General features: G+C 42.1%; 1 protein-coding gene across 3 annotated transcripts in view; it reads left to right on the top strand.

The window, feature by feature from the left end:
- Positions 1 to 16,481, top strand: part of prr5l (proline rich 5 like) — an 18,824-nt gene extending 2,343 nt beyond the window's left edge. The window contains exons 3-10 of one of the 3 annotated variants that reach the window (XR_009241798.1): positions 3,830 to 3,963; positions 4,778 to 4,858; positions 5,861 to 5,909; positions 8,682 to 8,739; positions 9,826 to 9,917; positions 10,032 to 10,172; positions 10,668 to 10,883; positions 15,345 to 15,476. Coding sequence is in view for 2 of the 3 variants with exons in the window: in XM_058644388.1 (XP_058500371.1) it covers positions 3,842 to 3,963; positions 4,778 to 4,858; positions 5,861 to 5,909; positions 8,682 to 8,739; positions 9,826 to 9,917; positions 10,032 to 10,172; positions 10,668 to 10,794; positions 15,345 to 15,712 (1,038 nt within the window). In the remaining variant the exon portion in view is untranslated. Of the gene's footprint in view, positions 1 to 3,829; positions 3,964 to 4,777; positions 4,859 to 5,860; positions 5,910 to 8,681; positions 8,740 to 9,825; positions 9,918 to 10,031; positions 10,173 to 10,351; positions 10,884 to 15,344 lie in introns of those variants that run through there. The other 2 variants (XM_058644388.1, XM_058644389.1) reach the window with 2 other exon arrangements.
- Positions 16,482 to 18,757: the final 2,276 nt, after the last annotated feature.

Genomic DNA, 18,757 nt, shown 5'->3' with positions numbered 1-18,757 from the left:
ATGAACATCCATACATGACTACATGAACATCTAGTCATGACTACATGAACATCCATACATGACTACATGAACATCCATTCATGACTACATGAACATCCATTCATGACTATATGAACATCCATTCATGACTACATGAACATTCATACATGACTACATGAACATCCAGACATGACTCCATGAACTTCCATACGTGACTCCATGAACATCTTTATATGACTACATGAACATCCAGACATGACTACAGGAACATCCATACCTGACTACATGAACATCCATACATGACTACATGAACATCCAGACATGACTACATGAACATCCATACATGTCTACATGAACATCCATTCATGACTACATGAACATCCATTCATGACTATATGAACATCCAGACATGACTCCATGAACATCCATACATGACTACATGAACATCCATTCATGACTACATGAACATCCATACATGACTACATGAACGTCCAGTCATGACTGCATGAACGTCCAGTCATGACTGCATGAACATCCATACATGACTACATGAACATCTTCATATGACTACATGAACATCCATTCATGACTACATGAACATCCATTCATGACTACTTGAACATCCATTCATGACTCCATGAACATCCATACATGACTACATGAACATCCAGTCATGACTGCATGAACATCCATACATGACTCCATGAACATCCATACATAACTACATGAACATCTTTATATGACTACATGAACATCTTTATATGACTCCATGAACATCTTTATATGACTCTATGAACATCCAGACATGACTACATGAACATCATGACTACATGAACATCCATACATGACTACATGAACATCTTTATATGACCACATGAACATCCATACATGACTACATAAACATTCATACATGACTACATGAACATCCAGACATGACTCCATGAACATCCAGACATGACTCCATGAACTTCCATACATGACTCCATGAACATCTTTATATGACTACATGAACATCCATACATGACTACATGAACATCCATACCTGACTACATGAACATCCATACATGACTACATGAACATCCATACATGACTACATGAACATCTTTATATGACTACATGAACATCTTTATATGACTACATGAACATCTTTATATGACTACATGAACATCCATACATGACTACATGGACATCCATACATGACTACATGAACATCTTTATATGACCACATGGACATCCATACATGACTCCATGAACATCTTTATATGACTCCATGAACATCCAGACATGACTACATGAACATCCTGACTACATGAACCACACGTGTGTGTGTGTGTGTGTGTGTTTGTTGAGTTTGTGTTGAGTTGGTGAAAGGAGGAAACGTTGAGTGTTGACTGAAGCTGTGTGTGTTTTTCTCTCTGTAATTGCATTAGTCTCTCTGAGTACTTCCTCGTGAGGCTTCTGTTGTAGGATTATCCCACACACACACACACACACACACACACACACACACACACACACACACACACACACACACACACACACACACACACACACACACACACACACACACACAGTTCTTCAATTCAATTTTCTCTGTTTTGTGTCAAAGTGGCAGCTGAATTCAAAATGGCCGACTTCCTGTTGGGTGACGGTCGTCTCTGTAGATGTGTTCATGTTTAGTAGAATTTGGCCCAAATTAGTTTCAGCTTTGTCCCGCCAGGTGTCACCATTGGGGGCGCTACTGAGCCGTTTTGCACCACTTTTCCATTTTACCCTTGTTTTATAAAATTGTTTGCACGTTCTGACAATTTATGTCTGTTTTCACCAAAGTTTAGTGGCTTCTGTGTGTGTGTGTGTGTGTGTGTGTGTGTGTGTGTGTGTGTGTGTGTGTGTGCGTGTGCGTGTGTGCGTGTGTGTGTGTGTGTGTGTGTGTGTCAGAAATCAGACACAGAGGACATTCTGAGAGACACTGTGTCGTCTTCAGTCTGTCAATGTCTTTCCATCACATCTGTAACGTGTAAACGTGACTGGGGTCATGTGACGGGGTCATGTGACGCGGTCATGTGACGGGGTCATGTGACGCGGTCATGTGATGATCGATGTGTTTGAAGTCCTCGTCACAGACTGACAGGACGTGAAGGTGGGACGAGGTGGGGGTCGGCCGTTTGACCTTTTCCCAGTGACAGCTTTCGGTGGGTGTAACAGATGGGTTGCCACGGTAACGATGAACACCTCGCCAGAAGATGAAACTGTCTTTTCTTCCTTTTTTTTTTCTCTCGCTGAGTGAAACATTTGAAGAAGTTACAGAGAGAGGCTTTAAGACCTGTGTGTGTGTGTGTGTGTGTGTGTGTGTGTGCACGTGTCACCTAATCCTGTGAACACAACATGTGGTAAACTATGCACACATGCTCTCATTCCCACGCACAACCTGTCACCATCTCAACACACACAGTGATGATGATCTTCTTGGTGCTTATTGATGATGTCACTGTTGACGTTTTCTTGTTTTTATTTAATAAACGTTCACAACAAACTTCTCAGATTATTAATCTGGCAGATTAGAAAAAGACAGTTTTAGGTTCTGGTCCTGACTCTGAGGTTCTGTTTTTGTAGCTCAGTCTTTGAAGCTCTAGTTATTCTTCTTTTAGACCCAGTTCTGATTGAGGTGATCTGAGGTTCCGTCTCTGTCTCTGAGGTTCTGTCTCTGAGGTTGAGTCCCTGTGGTTCTGTCTTTAAAGCGAGACACAGATCAGTATTTATGGACGTCCTCTGGTTTTGGCAGAAACGCGGCCAAATAGACAATAGTGTGTTTGTGTTGATGCTCAGTGTGAGACGCTTCACTGGTGATCAGAGGAGACGGCACAATGACACACACACACACACACACACACACACGCTCTGAGCTCAACTCGTCATGCCTGACAGATGAGAGATTAGATTAGTGTTTTACGTCTCAATCTGAGAAGGTGTGATAATGAAATGTGACTGAAGAAGTAGTCGAGTTCTGACTCTACTGCCTTTGAGGACTCAAGGACTGAAGACTCAAGAGGACTGAAGACTCAAGAGGACTGAAGACTCAAGAGGACTGAAGACTCAAAAGGACTGAAGACTCAAGAGGACTGACAAAGACTCAAGAGGACTGAAGACTCAAAAGGACTGAAGACTCAAGAGGACTGAAGACTCAAGAGGACTGAAGACTCAAAAGGACTGAAGACTCAAGACTCAAGAGGACTGACAAAGACTCAAGAGGACTGAAGACTCAAAAGGACTGAAGACTCAAGAGGACTGACAAAGACTGAAGTAATAATCTGAAGGATTAGTCCTGATACTTGTGATAGAACAGTGATACTTGTTCTGAGACGTGCACCTGCTGCTCAGCATGACTCCGCCCCCCCCCCCCCGTGTGGACACTGTGAACCCGCCCCCCTGCACTCGCTGTGAAACCAGCGTTTCCTGTGACTCTAACGTACCGTCAAGAGTTGACTCATGTGTTTCCTGTCTGTGCAGCGGTGTGGACGCATGTCCCTTCACCAGACTCTACTGTCTCACGCTGGCTGACACTTATTTGTCCTCATTTCACTTTCAGACGCGGAAATAAAAGACAGAGACGAAATGTCATGACTGAAATAAACTTAAAAATAAAGGTCTGAGGACAGACGTCTTCATCAGTGATCGCCAGCATCAGTCTGTCTTCATTTGCCTTTGTCTTTAGTCCTTTTTCTAAGTCTTTGTCAGTCTTCATGAGACAGGTCTCTCCTCTGTAGATGGAAATCTGATTACCAGAGGAGTAATCAGATTACACATTTGACCTTTCAACCCAGCACTGATGATGATTTTCTTCTCTTCACAGGAGACACAGTGCATGATGGGATCTTTCCGGCGGCCCAGGCCACGGTTCATGAGTTCTCCGGTTCTGTCGGACCTCGCCCGGTTCCACGCCAGCTCACCGTCTCTTCAGATCTCCAACACCAGCGTGTGGAACAGGTACGAACACAAGAGTGTGAATGTGGACTTATTTATGATACCAGAAGACATGACCCAAACCTGATCACACTGAGGACACGCTGAGGACACGCTGAGGACACGCTGAGGACAGGATCAGTCTGACATAATCCCACAAACACAGGACAGATGTTATCATGACTCTGTGTTTGTTATGGGTCCAGAGAGAAAAAAAAGTGCTGACTCATGTTTTCCAGAAGAACAGATTTTAGTTCAAGGTCGGACTTTTTTGCGTTTCCGTTCTGGGTCCCTGTGGTTCTGTTCCGCCTAAACCAGGGTCTGCGTCAGTCCTGGTCTTCCACACACGTGTACTCGAGCTCCACTAACGACGCTTTTCTGGAGCTTTTATAGCTCCTCCTCAAAGTGGGTGGAGTCATCACGTTTTTAATAATAAAACGTAAGCTAGTTTAAATCTATTCGACTTCACAGTCACAGAGAAGATCCCACACACACACCCACTGCTGCCTCCATCACTAAGTTCAAATGTCTTGTTTGAAATCCTTTGTTCAGCTCGACCTCAGTGACACAGAGTGACCACACGAGGCAGACACGACAGCGAGTCGTCAGAAAACCTTGTGTTCCTTTAAAGACCGTGAGTGTCTGAAGGTTTGGTCTCTGTCCTGTCCTCCACAGCGCTGAGCAGGATGTATGGCAGGAAGTGGCAGTCAGGTCACTTCCTGTCAAGCAGTGGAGTCACCCCGGCACGTTGACCCTGACGTGTTGTTTACTCGCAGTATTTGTTTAATGGTGTGAGCGAGCGCCGCCTGACGTGCTGACCTGTGTTTGTGTCCCTCAGCGTCCAATCAGCTGTGATCAAGGTGTTCCAGGGCGGAGCTCTGCAGAACAACGAGCTGTACACGCTCAACGAGAGCATCAGGTACGCAACTGAAACCTACGTAAAATCACAACGCAGCATGAATGACGCCGCTAACGGTTGAGTTCCATCATGTTTATGGTAGATTTTTGAACTATAAATAGATTTGGGGATTATAAATAGATTTGGGGATTAAACATACTGTAGATGTTGGGATTATAAATAGATTTGGGGATTATAAATAGATTTGAGGATTATACATACTGTATATGTTGGGATTATAAATAGATTTTGGGATTATAAATAGATTTGGGGATTATACATACTGTAGATGTTGGGATTATAAATAGATTTCGGGATTATACATACTGTAGATTTTGGAATTATAAGTAGATTTTGGGATTATAAATAGATTTGGGGATTATACATACTGTAGATGTTGGGATTATAAATAGATTTTGGGATTATAAATAGATTTGGAGATTATACATACTGTAGATGTGGGATTATAAATAGATTTTAAGATTATAAATAGATTTGGGGATTATACATACTGTAGATGTTGGGATTATAAACAGATTTGGGGATTATACATACTGTAGATGTTGGGATTATAAACAGATTTGGGGATTATACATACTGTAGATGTTGGGATTATAAACAGATTTGGGGATTATACATACTGTAGATGTTGGGATTATAAATAGATTTTGGATTTATAAAAAGATTTTGGAATCTACTTATTCCAGCACTAACATTCTTTTTTAAAAATCACTTCTTCTGCTGTCATAGACGTTCTTCACTGATTGATTTATTATAATCCAGTATTCACTGGCTCCAGATTCTTTAAATGTGAATACTCAAAATAAAAAGGAGCTGATAATTTAAGCAGGATAACGATCAACAAGTGGATCAGTAATGGAATCAATGAGAGTCGCAGAGACAGAAGTGAAGGAACATGAAGTGTCACAGGAGAATTCTCCAGGTTTCCTGGAAAAGAAGAGGGAAGGAAACATGGCTCCTTCCTTCCTTCCTTCCTTGCTGAGCTCCTCTGTGTCTTCACAGGTGGCTCCTTAAAACAGAGATGGGCTCCTTCATCACAGACTACTTCCAGGTATTTTCACTTTTTATATCCTCCTTGTTGAGAGTCTCAGGAATAGTTCAGGGTTTTTTTTTTAGGATGCATTGTCCAAACAAGAGTTTAGTTAAGTCCGTGATATCTTAAGAATACGTTTATCGCGTTTATGACTTTGTATAAAGACTTTTCCAACAGGAAACTGAAGTTTGTGAACTGCTCACTCTCCCACACCAAAGTCCAAAGAGGAAATCAGGGATTTTAACAGGAGCGGTTCATCCACTGCTGCCTCCATCACTAAGTTCTAATGTGTGATTTTGTCACTTCGGGGTTTGGAATCCTTGGTTCAGATTCACCTCAGTGACACAAAGTGGCCAAAGTGATGGGCTTTGGTGTGGGAGAGTGAGCGGTTGACAGACTTCCGTTTCCTGTTGGAAAAGTCTTTCTCACAGTGAGATAACGCTGTGTATTCTTCAGATTACTGAGAACGAGCTTGTGTGTCTGTCCTAACGTCACACACAAGTGTGCGTCGTTCAGGGCAGCGGCTGGAGCCTGGGGTCATGTCAGTTAATCCACTGATCTGAGGTCAGTGTATTGACAGACAGACAGGCAGACAGACAGCAGCAGGTGTCGTTGGTGTGAGAGTAAAAACCTTCACGTGTGGCGTGACGATGACGACCACGATGGCAGGCAGCTGTGAAGATCTCTATCTGTCCACTGAAGACTTGTGTGTCTGTGTGTGTGTGTGTGTGTGTCTGTGTCTGTGTGTGTGTGTCTGTGTGTCTGTGTCTGTGTCTGTGTCTGTGTCTGTGTCTGTGTGTCTGTGTCTGTGTGTGTGTGTGTGTGTGTGTGTGTCTCTGTGTGTGTGTGTGTCTGTCTGTGTGTGTGTGTGTGTGTGTGTGTGTGTGTCTCTGTCTGTGTGTCTGTGTGTGTGTGTCTCTGTCTGTGTGTCTGTGTGTGTGTGTGTGTGTGTGTGTGTGTGTGTGTCTCTGTCTGTGTGTCTGTGTGTGTGTGTGTGTGTGTGTGTGTGTCTCTGTCTGTGTGTCTGTGTGTGTGTGTGTGTGTGTGTGTGTGTGTGTGTCAGAGAGCACACAAGTGTGAGCTTGTTCGTACCCGAGCTTCTGGATTTGGCCGGGGTGGTCATGTGACGCAGTGTGAAATGTCCACGTTCAGATGACGACACTGACAAACTCAACCTGAAAAACAGATTCATTTACATGTGATTTTATGATCACTCTCCCCCCCCCACACACACACACACACACACACACACGCACACACACACACACGCACACACACACACACACACTGCTGCCTCCATCACTAAGTTCAAATGTCTTATTTTGTCACTTCAGCATTTAAAAGGCTCTGTTCAGATTGACCGCAGTGACACAAAGTGACCACACGAGGCAGCAGAGGAGCAGCAGCTCCTGTGTCCCCGCAGCTAAAGTCACTGATTTTCTCTGTGGACTTTGGTGCTGGTGTAACAATTCATGGAGAAACTCCAAACGTAGATTAAAGGTCAAGACGGCTCCTTTACTTCCTGCTCATTGTCGATGCCATTACCCAATAAGTGGGACTACTTCCTGTCAAAACAATTTACGGCAGGTTTTTAATAAAATAATTAATAGGAGTTCATTTTATAAAATAGAAACAAGTTCTGATTTTATATTTATGTATAACCTTTACAGTTTTTTTTAAATTTTCCTCTCAGTGCTTACGTTTTATGTAATCTCTCATTTTAGTACTTATTCTTATTTGACACATTCACATTCATTTTGTGTAAAACAAGCAGACGGAGGATTCAACCTGGCTTTCAAAATAAGAGCCTCTCACTTTGGCTTTTTACTACTTCTGCTCACAATCTTTCTGTTGTAAAAGAAAAATACACGTTTTAGGGTATCTGTGGACAGTGTCACGGTGGACAGTGTCTCGGTGGACAGTGTCACGGTGGACAGTGTCGCCGTGGACAGTGTCACGGTGGACAGTGTCTCGGTGGACAGCGTTGCGGTGGACAGCGTCTCGGTGGACAGTGTCTCGGTGGACAGCGTCGCGGTGGACAGCGTTGTGGTGGATGGGAGTTGGGAGCACGGTGTCGTGTGGTTTCAGTTTCAGAGCTGACGTGTCTTTCCTGTCCACATCCTGAGACAGACGAGCTCTCTCATCCTGTCCACTCTGATCCCGCCGCTGCACAGTTTGACCCGCTTCCTGACGCGGTGACCTCTGCCCCCACGTCACGCGTTATGTCACTTCCTGCTCATTCTGCCCGCGGCGACAGCCTCTCACACGCCGGTGCTTTCATGACGGATAAATGAAGACATCGCCCTCAAGGTGGCGCTACGTTAAACAACGCCACGTTATTATCCCAGTTATTACTTATTATTTATAAGCACATTATTACACAGTCAAATCTATGTACAGATTATATACATCAAACTGTTACGTATGCAGATTTTACCGGGTAAATAAGGGCTGCAATTATTCATGGATTATTCATTTAAATAATTAAAACAGGGTTCTGTGGGGCTTTTCCAGCCTCTTAAATGTGAATATTTGCTGCTTTCTTTGCTCCACAGAACAAACAAAGCATTCAAAATGAAATCTTTTAGTTTGAGGACAAAAACAAAAACATTTCCACTTTTGGGAAAGACAGATGAATCAGTAATAATGGTTAGTTGCAGCTCTATGGTAAAGACATTGTTATCCCAGGTTTATATTCAATTAAAAAATGCTCATTTCATTGAGAAATAAACAATTAAAGCATTTGTTTGACTTGTTTTTTAATATAATGTTCACACACTTTCATTTCAGAACCAGCTGCTGACCCGAGGTCTGTCTGAAGTCCTGGACCAGATCGTCGTCCACTCTGGTGAGAAACATTTAATCTCTCACTTTCTCAGCACAGTTTTTATTTGCTTCTCCATCAGTGATAGTTCCTGGTGGTTTTTAGAGAGCGTCGTCACTCACAAAAGTCATGAGCCAACAATGTCCAACTGTAGATTAAAGTTAAAAAGACTTAATAATCTTCTCATAATTCCAACATCTACTCACAATTCCAAAATCTACTTATAATCCCAAAATCTACTTATAATTCCAAAATCTACTCATAATCCCAAAATCTACTTATAATTCCAAAATCTATTTATAATCCCAAAATCTACTTATAATTCCAAAATCTATTTATAATCCTAAAATCTACTTATAATTCCAAAATCTACTCACAATTCCAAAATCTATTTATAATTCCAAAATCTACTTATACTTCCAAAATCTATGTATAATCCCAAAATCTACTTATAATTCCAAAATCTACTCATAATCCCAAAATCTACTTATAATTCCAAAATCTACTTATAATCCCAAAATCTACTTATAATTCCAAAATCTATTTATAATCCCAACATCTACATATAATTCCAAAATCTACTTATAATTCCAAAATCTACTCATAAACCCAAAATCTACTTATATTTCCAAAATCTACTCATAATCCCAAAATCTACTTATAATTCCAAAATCTATTTATAATCCCAAAATCTACTTATAATTCCAAAATCTATTTATAATCCTAAAATCTACTTATAATTCCAAAATCTACTCACAATTCCAAAATCTATTTATAATTCCAAAATCTATTTATAATTCCAAAATCTACTTATACTTCCAAAGTCTATGTATAATCCCAAAATCTACTTATAATTCCAAAATCTACTCATAATCCCAAAATCTACTTATAATTCCAAAATCTACTTATAATCCCAAAATCTACTTATAATTCCAAAATCTATTTATAATCCCAAAATCTACTCATAGTTCCAAAATCTATTTATAATTCTAAATTCTACTCATAATCACAAAATCGACTTATTGTTCCAAATGTAGGAAATCCAGGTAGATGAAGTTCTTCGAATCTAAATGAAGACGGTGACGTGAACGTGTGCATTTGTCCCCATAGGTGACGAACAGCTTGTTGTCCTTGCAGACTTGTGGGACAGATTCTTTACAGAGACCCTCCCCACCCTGCAGGCCATCTTCTACCCTGTCCAAGTAACACACACACACACACACACACACACACTCTCTATCTCCCTCACTTCACCTAATCTCTGTCTGTCTTTGAGTCAGGTGAGTGGATTAACCCTGGACCTGTGTTGTGTTCAGGGTCAGGAGCTGACAGTCCGACAGATGGCTCTCCTGGCCTTCAGAGACCTGGTGCTTTTGAAGCTCCACCTGGAGGAAACTCTGGGTGCTGCTGCTGCCTCCATCCCTCCACCTGTTACACAGATGCTGCTGGTGCTGCAGGTACACACACACACACACACACACACAGATTAACCCTTTAATGAGCACCACCTGGCTGTTATGAAGCTGACGTCTCAAACGTGGGACGCTGCGGTGAATCTTTGTCTGTGATTGGACGCTCGCTCCGCAGCAGTATATGAGTGTCTGTCTGTCTGTCTGTCTGTCTGTCTGTCTGTCAGGGTGTCCATGAGTCCAGCGTTCCCAGTGCAGCAGTATATGAGTGTCTGTCTGTCTGTCTGTCTGTCTGTCAGGGTGTCCATGAGTCCAGTGTTCCCAGTGCAGCAGTATATGAGTGTCTGTTTGTCTGTCTGTCTGTCTGACTGTCTGACTGTCAGGGTGTCCATGAGTCCAGCGTTCCCAGTGCAGCAGTATATGAGTGTCTGTCTGTCTGTCTGTCTGTCTGTCTGTCTGTCTGTCAGGGTGTCCATGAGTCCAGCGTTCCCAGTGCAGCAGTATACGAGTGTCTGTCTGTCTGTCTGTCTGTCTGTCTGTCAGGGTGTCCATGAGTCCAGCGTTCCCAGTCTGGAGTATTATCAGCTGGAGCGTCTGGTGTCCGTCGTCGTGGCTCCGTACGTCAGCAACACTCTGCACAACAACAACAACAACAACCAGCTGCTGTCAGGTGAGAACCTGTGATACTGACTGTGGAGGGGACCAGAGGTCAAAGGTCAAAGGTCGCTAATGTGCTGTTTAAATCCTCTCAGCAGGAAGGTGAGCCGCTTAGTTATCAAGAGCACACACACACACTTCTGCTCTGTCTACTGCACACTGACTACACACCTGTGACAACTACACTCCTGTGACAACAACTACACTCCTGTAACAACAACTACACACCTGTGACAACTACACACCTGTGACAACAACTACACTCCTGTAACAACAACTACACACCTGTGACAACTACACACCTGTGACAACAACTACAAACTTGTGACAACAACTACACACCTGTGACAACAACTACAAACTTGTGACAACAACTACAAACTTGTGACAACAACTACACTCCTGTGACAACAACTACACTCCTGTAACAACAACTACACACCTGTGACAACTACACACCTGTGACAACAACTACAAACTTGTGACAACAACTACACACCTGTGACAACAACTACACTACTGTAACAACAACTACACACCTGTGACAACAACTACACACCTGTGACAACAACCACACACCTGTGACAACAACCACACACCTGTGACGACTACACACCTGTGACAACAACTACACACCTGTGACAACAACCACACTCCTGTAACAACAACTACACACCTGTGACAACAACTACACACCTTTGACAACAACTACACACCTGTGACAACAACCACACTCCTGTAACAACAACTACACACCTGTGACAACAACTACACACCTTTGACAACAACTACACACCTGTGACAACAACTACACACCTTTGACAACAACTACACACCTGTGACAACAACTACACTCCTGTAACAACAACTACACACCTGTGACAACAACTACACACCTGTGACAACAACCACACACCTGTGACAACAACCACACACCTGTGACGACTACACACCTGTGACAACAACTACACTCCTGTAACAACAACTACACACCTGTGACAACAACTACACACCAATGACAACAACTACACACCTTTGACAACAACTACACACCTGTGACAACAACCACATTCCTGTAACAACAACTACACACCTGTGACAACAACTACACACCTTTGACAACAACTACACACCTGTGACAACAACTACACACCTGTGACAACTACACTCCTGTAACAACAACTACACTCCTGTAACAACAACTACACTCCTGTGACAACTACACTCCTGTGACAACAACTACACACCTGTGACAACTACACTCCTGTAACAACAACTACACTCCTGTGACAACTACACTCCTGTAACAACAACTACACTCCTGTGACAACTACACTCCTGTAACAACAACTACACACCTGTGACAACAACTACACTCCTGTAACAACAACTACACACCTGTGACAACAACTACACACCTGTGACAACAACCACACTCCTGTAACAACAACTACACACCTTTGACAACAACCACACACCTGTGACGACTACACACCTGTGACGACTACACACCTGTGACAACAACTACACTCCTGTGACAACAACTACACTCCTGTAACAACAACTACACACCTTTGACAACAACTACACTCCTGTGACAACAACCACACACCTGTGACAACAACTACACACCTGTGACAACAACTACACTCCTGTGACAACAACTACACTCCTGTAACAACAACTACACACCTGTGACAACTACACACCTGTGACAACAACTACACTCCTGTAACAACAACTACACACCTGTGACAACTACACACCTGTGACAACAACTACAAACTTGTGACAACAACTACACACCTGTGACAACAACTACAAACTTGTGACAACAACTACAAACTTGTGACAACAACTACACTCCTGTGACAACAACTACACTCCTGTAACAACAACTACACACCTGTGACAACTACACACCTGTGACAACAACTACAAACTTGTGACAACAACTACACACCTGTGACAACAACTACACTACTGTAACAACAACTACACACCTGTGACAACAACTACACACCTGTGACAACAACCACACACCTGTGACAACAACCACACACCTGTGACGACTACACACCTGTGACAACAACTACACACCTGTGACAACAACCACACTCCTGTAACAACAACTACACACCTGTGACAACAACTACACACCTTTGACAACAACTACACACCTGTGACAACAACCACACTCCTGTAACAACAACTACACACCTGTGACAACAACTACACACCTTTGACAACAACTACACACCTGTGACAACAACTACACACCTTTGACAACAACTACACACCTGTGACAACAACTACACTCCTGTAACAACAACTACACACCTGTGACAACAACTACACACCTGTGACAACAACCACACACCTGTGACAACAACCACACACCTGTGACGACTACACACCTGTGACAACAACTACACTCCTGTAACAACAACTACACACCTGTGACAACAACTACACACCAATGACAACAACTACACACCTTTGACAACAACTACACACCTGTGACAACAACCACATTCCTGTAACAACAACTACACACCTGTGACAACAACTACACACCTTTGACAACAACTACACACCTGTGACAACAACTACACACCTGTGACAACTACACTCCTGTAACAACAACTACACTCCTGTAACAACAACTACACTCCTGTGACAACTACACTCCTGTGACAACAACTACACACCTGTGACAACTACACTCCTGTAACAACAACTACACTCCTGTGACAACTACACTCCTGTAACAACAACTACACTCCTGTGACAACTACACTCCTGTAACAACAACTACACACCTGTGACAACAACTACACTCCTGTAACAACAACTACACACCTGTGACAACAACTACACACCTGTGACAACAACCACACTCCTGTAACAACAACTACACACCTTTGACAACAACCACACACCTGTGACGACTACACACCTGTGACGACTACACACCTGTGACAACAACTACACTCCTGTGACAACAACTACACTCCTGTAACAACAACTACACACCTTTGACAACAACTACACTCCTGTGACAACAACCACACACCTGTGACAACAACTACACACCTGTGACAACAACTACACTCCTGTGACAACAACTACACTCCTGTAACAACAACTACACACCTGTGACAACTACACACCTGTGACAACAACTACACACTTGTGACAACAACTACACACCTGTGACAACAACTACACACCTGTGACAACAACTACACACCTGTGACAACAACTACACTCCTGTAACAACAACTACACACCTGTGACAACAACTACACACCTGTGACAACAACCACACACCTGTGACAACAACTACACACCTGTGACAACAACCACACACCTGTGACAACAACCACACACCTGTGACGACTACACACCTGTGACAACAACTACACACCTGTGACAACAACCACACTCCTGTAACAACAACTACACACCTGTGACAACAACTACACACCTTTGACAACAACTACACACCTGTGACAACAACTACACTCCTGTAACAACAACTACACACCTGTGACAACAACTACACACCTGTGACAACTACACTCCTGTAACAACAACTACACTCCTGTAACAACAACTACACTCCTGTGACAACAACTACACACCTGTGACAACAACTACACTCCTGTGACAACTACACTCCTGTAACAACAACTACACTCCTGTAACAACAACTACACTCCTGTGACAACTACACTCCTGTGACAACAACTACACACCTGTGACAACAACTACACTCCTGTAACAACTACACACCTGTGACAACAACTACACTCCTGTGACAACAACTACACTCCTGTAACAACAACTACACACCTTTGACAACAACTACACTCCTGTAACAACAACCACACACCTGTGACAACAACTACACACCTGTGACAACAACTACACTCCTGTGACAACAACTACACTCCTGTAACAACAACTACACACCTGTGACAACTACACACCTGTGACAACAACTACACACTTGTGACAACAACTACACACCTGTGACAACAACTACACTCCTGTAACAACAACTACACACCTGTGACAACAACTACACACCTGTGACAACAACCACACACCTGTGACAACAACCACACACCTGTGACGACTACACACCTGTGACAACAACTACACACCTGTGACAACAACCACACTCCTGTAACAACAACTACACACCTTTGACAACAACTACACACCTGTGACAACAACTACACTCCTGTAACAACAACTACACACCTGTGACAACAACCACACACCTGTGACAACAACCACACACCTGTGACAACAACCACACACCTGTGACAACAACTACACTCCTGTAACAACAACTACACACCTGTGAGGAACGACGACACACCTGCAGTGTTTACAGGTGAACAGGTGAAGCGCGTCAGTGTTGATGATCCGCTGCAGCTCCTCAGACAAACATGACCTCAGTGACTCCTGTTGTGACATCATAGCACAGATGTGTTTATACATGTGACAGGAACACTGAAATGTCGCGTCCTTTCTCTCCTCCTCCTCCAGACTCCCGACATCTGCGGTCGTCAGGGTCGTTGCTAGGCAACCAGCCAGAGATCACCGTCACTCAGCACCACGGCTCCTGCGACTCTTCGTCTCTAGCTCCGCTCGTGGAGCAGGAGGGTGAGGCCTACCTGGAGAAGGTTGGAGGCGTGCGGCGCCACACAGTGGCCAACGCCCACTCCGACGTGCGCTTGCTGTCGGTGTCCGGCAGGATGCATGCAGGGACCGACGGGGACGTCGAGGTGAAAGGCGGGGAGGGGGGTTTGGTGTATTTGGTCGGGGGCAGGCCAGTGAGTCCCAGGCCTTTCTCCAGCCAACCAGACATGGTGGAGTCTCCAAGGGGCGGAGCTATGGACCTTCCTAACAGCTAGCTCTTGTGGATCAGTGGGACAAAAGACATGTGGAGAATGAGACTCAACTTGCGTTAAAGCTGCGAGCAGCATTGTCTCTCCTGTTTCGTACAGATGTGTGAATGTACGCCAAAGTTACAGGGCACTTCCTGTTTGGTGGCGAATGGTTGAAATTCGCCCTTTTGATTCTTAGGATAACTTTGATGTGTCCAGTACAAGTTGACACGTTTTTATATGTTGGTACGATTATCGTGCTCAGACAAGTTCATTCATTTCAATCGCCCAGATGGACGTCCAATTCAAAATGGCCGACTTCCTGTTGAGGCCATGGTACCAGTGCGGCAACACCAAACATGTGACATGGTTGGGGCTGGTTATTTTGGTCCTATTCCTAAAGGAAATGCAAAAAATATGTACTGTACTGAACCGAACCGTTCCACTCGGTGGATCCTGTGTTCTCTTGATGTTAAAATCACTGATTTTCTCGATGGACTAACTGGTGTGGGAGAGTGAGCGGTTTACAAAGCTGCACAAACTGCATCTTTCAGCCAGAAATGTCCATCTAAAACTGACATAAAGTCACGCACATATTGTGGACTTGATTTAATTATAGATTTTATGAGGCGAGTCTTTTGTTCAATGGCTAAAACCCGTTTTTTTCCCTCGTGTCTTCAGTGACAGTGAGTCTTAAGAAGATGATTCATCATACTCACACATCACTATGTATGTATGAAAAGTGACTTTTAAGCAATGATGTAATGCAATAAAGTTATTATACTTTGGAATGTAATTATAGTTCTGTCAGCTTTTACTTGACTCCACTGTATTTCCTGAATAAATGACGTACTTTTACTGCGACACATGTTCTTCATGCTTAGTTTAGTACGTCGTCCAAGAAGTCACCAAAAAGTCATAGTTTAGTATGTCGTCCAAAATGTGACAAAAAGTCATAGTATAGTTAACTAACCTATGACATTTTTGTCTCATTTTGGACGACATATTATACTATGACTTTTTTGTCACATTTTGGACGACATACTAACCTATGACATTTTTGTCTCATTTTGGACGACATACTATACTATGACTTTTTCGTCACATTTTGGACGACATACTGAACTACGACTTTTTTGTCACATTTTGGACGACATACTATACTATGACTTTTTTGTCACATTTTGGACGACATACTAACCTATGACATTTTTGTCTCATTTTGGACGACATACTATACTATGACTTTTTAGTCTCATTTTGGACGCAATACTATACTATGACTTTTTTGTCACATTTTGGACGACATACTATACTATGACTTTTTTGTAACATTTTGGACGACATACTAACCTATGACGTTTTTGTCTCATTTTAGACGACATACTATACTATGACTTTTTAGTCTCATTTTGGACGACATACTAACCTATGACAATTTTGTCTCATTTTGGAGGACATACTATACTATGACGTTTTTGTCTCATTTTGGACGACATACTAACCTATGACGTTTTTGTCTCATTTTGGACGACATACTAAACTACGACTTTTTTGTCTCATTTTGGACGACAAACTATACTATGACTTTTTAGTCACATTTTGGACGACATACTAACCTATGACTTTTTTGTCTCATTTTGGACGACATACTATACTATGACTTTTTTGTCTCATTTTGGACGACATACAATACTATGACAATTTTGTCTCATTTTGGACGACATACTATACTATGACTTCTTAGTCACATTTTGGACGACATACTAACCTATGACAATTTTGTCTCATTTTGGACGACATACTATACTATGACTTTTTAGTCTCATTTTGGACGACATACTATACTATGACAATTTTGTCTCATTTTGGACGACATACTATGCTATGACTTTTTTGTCTCATTTTGGACGACATACTATACTAAGACTTTTTTGTCACATGACTTTTTAGTCTCATTTTGGACGACATACAATACTATGACTTTTTATTCTCATTTTGGACGACATACAATACTATGACAATTTTGTCTCATTTTGGACGACATACTATACTATGACTTTTTTGTCACATTTTGGACGACATACTAACCTATGACATTTTTGTCTCATTTTGGACGACATACTATACTATGACTTTTTTGTCACATTTTGGACGACATACTAACCTATGACTTTTTGGTCTCATTTTGGACGACATACTAAACTATGACAATTTTGTCTCATTTTGGACGACATACTATAGTATGACTTTTTTGTCACATTTTGGACGACATACTAACCTATGACTTTTTTGTCTCATTTTGGACGACATACTATACTATGACTTTTTTGTCACATTTTGGACGACATACTAACCTATGACTTTTTTGTCACATTTTGGACGACATACTAACCTATGACAATTTTGTCTCATTTTGGACGCAATACTATACTATGACTTTTTTGTCACATTTTGGACGACATACTAACCTATGACATTTTAGTCTCATTTTGGACGACATACTATACTATGACTTTTTTGTCACATTTTGGACGACATACTAACAAAAAAGTCATAGGTTAGTATGTCGTCCAAAATGTGACAAAAAAGTCATAGTATAGTATGTCGTCCAAAATGAGACAAAAACGTCATAGGTTAGTATGTCGTCCAAACTGTGACAAAAAAGTCATAGTATTGTATGTCGTCCAAAATGAGACAAAATTTTCATAGTATATTATGTCGTCCAAAATGAGACAAAATTGTCATAGTATAGTATGTCGTCCAAAATGAGACAAAATTGTCATAGTATAGTATGTCGTCCAAAATGAGACTAAAAAGTCATAGTATAGTATGTCATCCAAAATGAGACAAAAAAGTCATAGGTTAGTATGTCGTCCAAAATGTGACTAAAAAGTCATAGTATAGTTTGTCGTCCAAAATGAGACAAAATTGTCATAGTATTGTATGTCGTCCAAAATGAGACTAAAAAGTCATAGGTTAGTATGTCGTCCAAAATGAGACAAAAAAGTCATAGTATAGTATCGCGTCCAAAATGAGACAAAATTGTCATAGTTTAGTCAGTCAGTCATC

The sequence above is a fragment of the Solea solea genome, chromosome 12 (genome assembly GCF_958295425.1).
Source record: "Solea solea chromosome 12, fSolSol10.1, whole genome shotgun sequence".
In the NCBI taxonomy this organism is placed as follows: domain Eukaryota; kingdom Metazoa; phylum Chordata; class Actinopteri; order Pleuronectiformes; family Soleidae; genus Solea; species Solea solea.
Note: the sequence above shows the minus strand (reverse complement) of the source record. Positions and strands in the feature narration are given on the sequence as shown.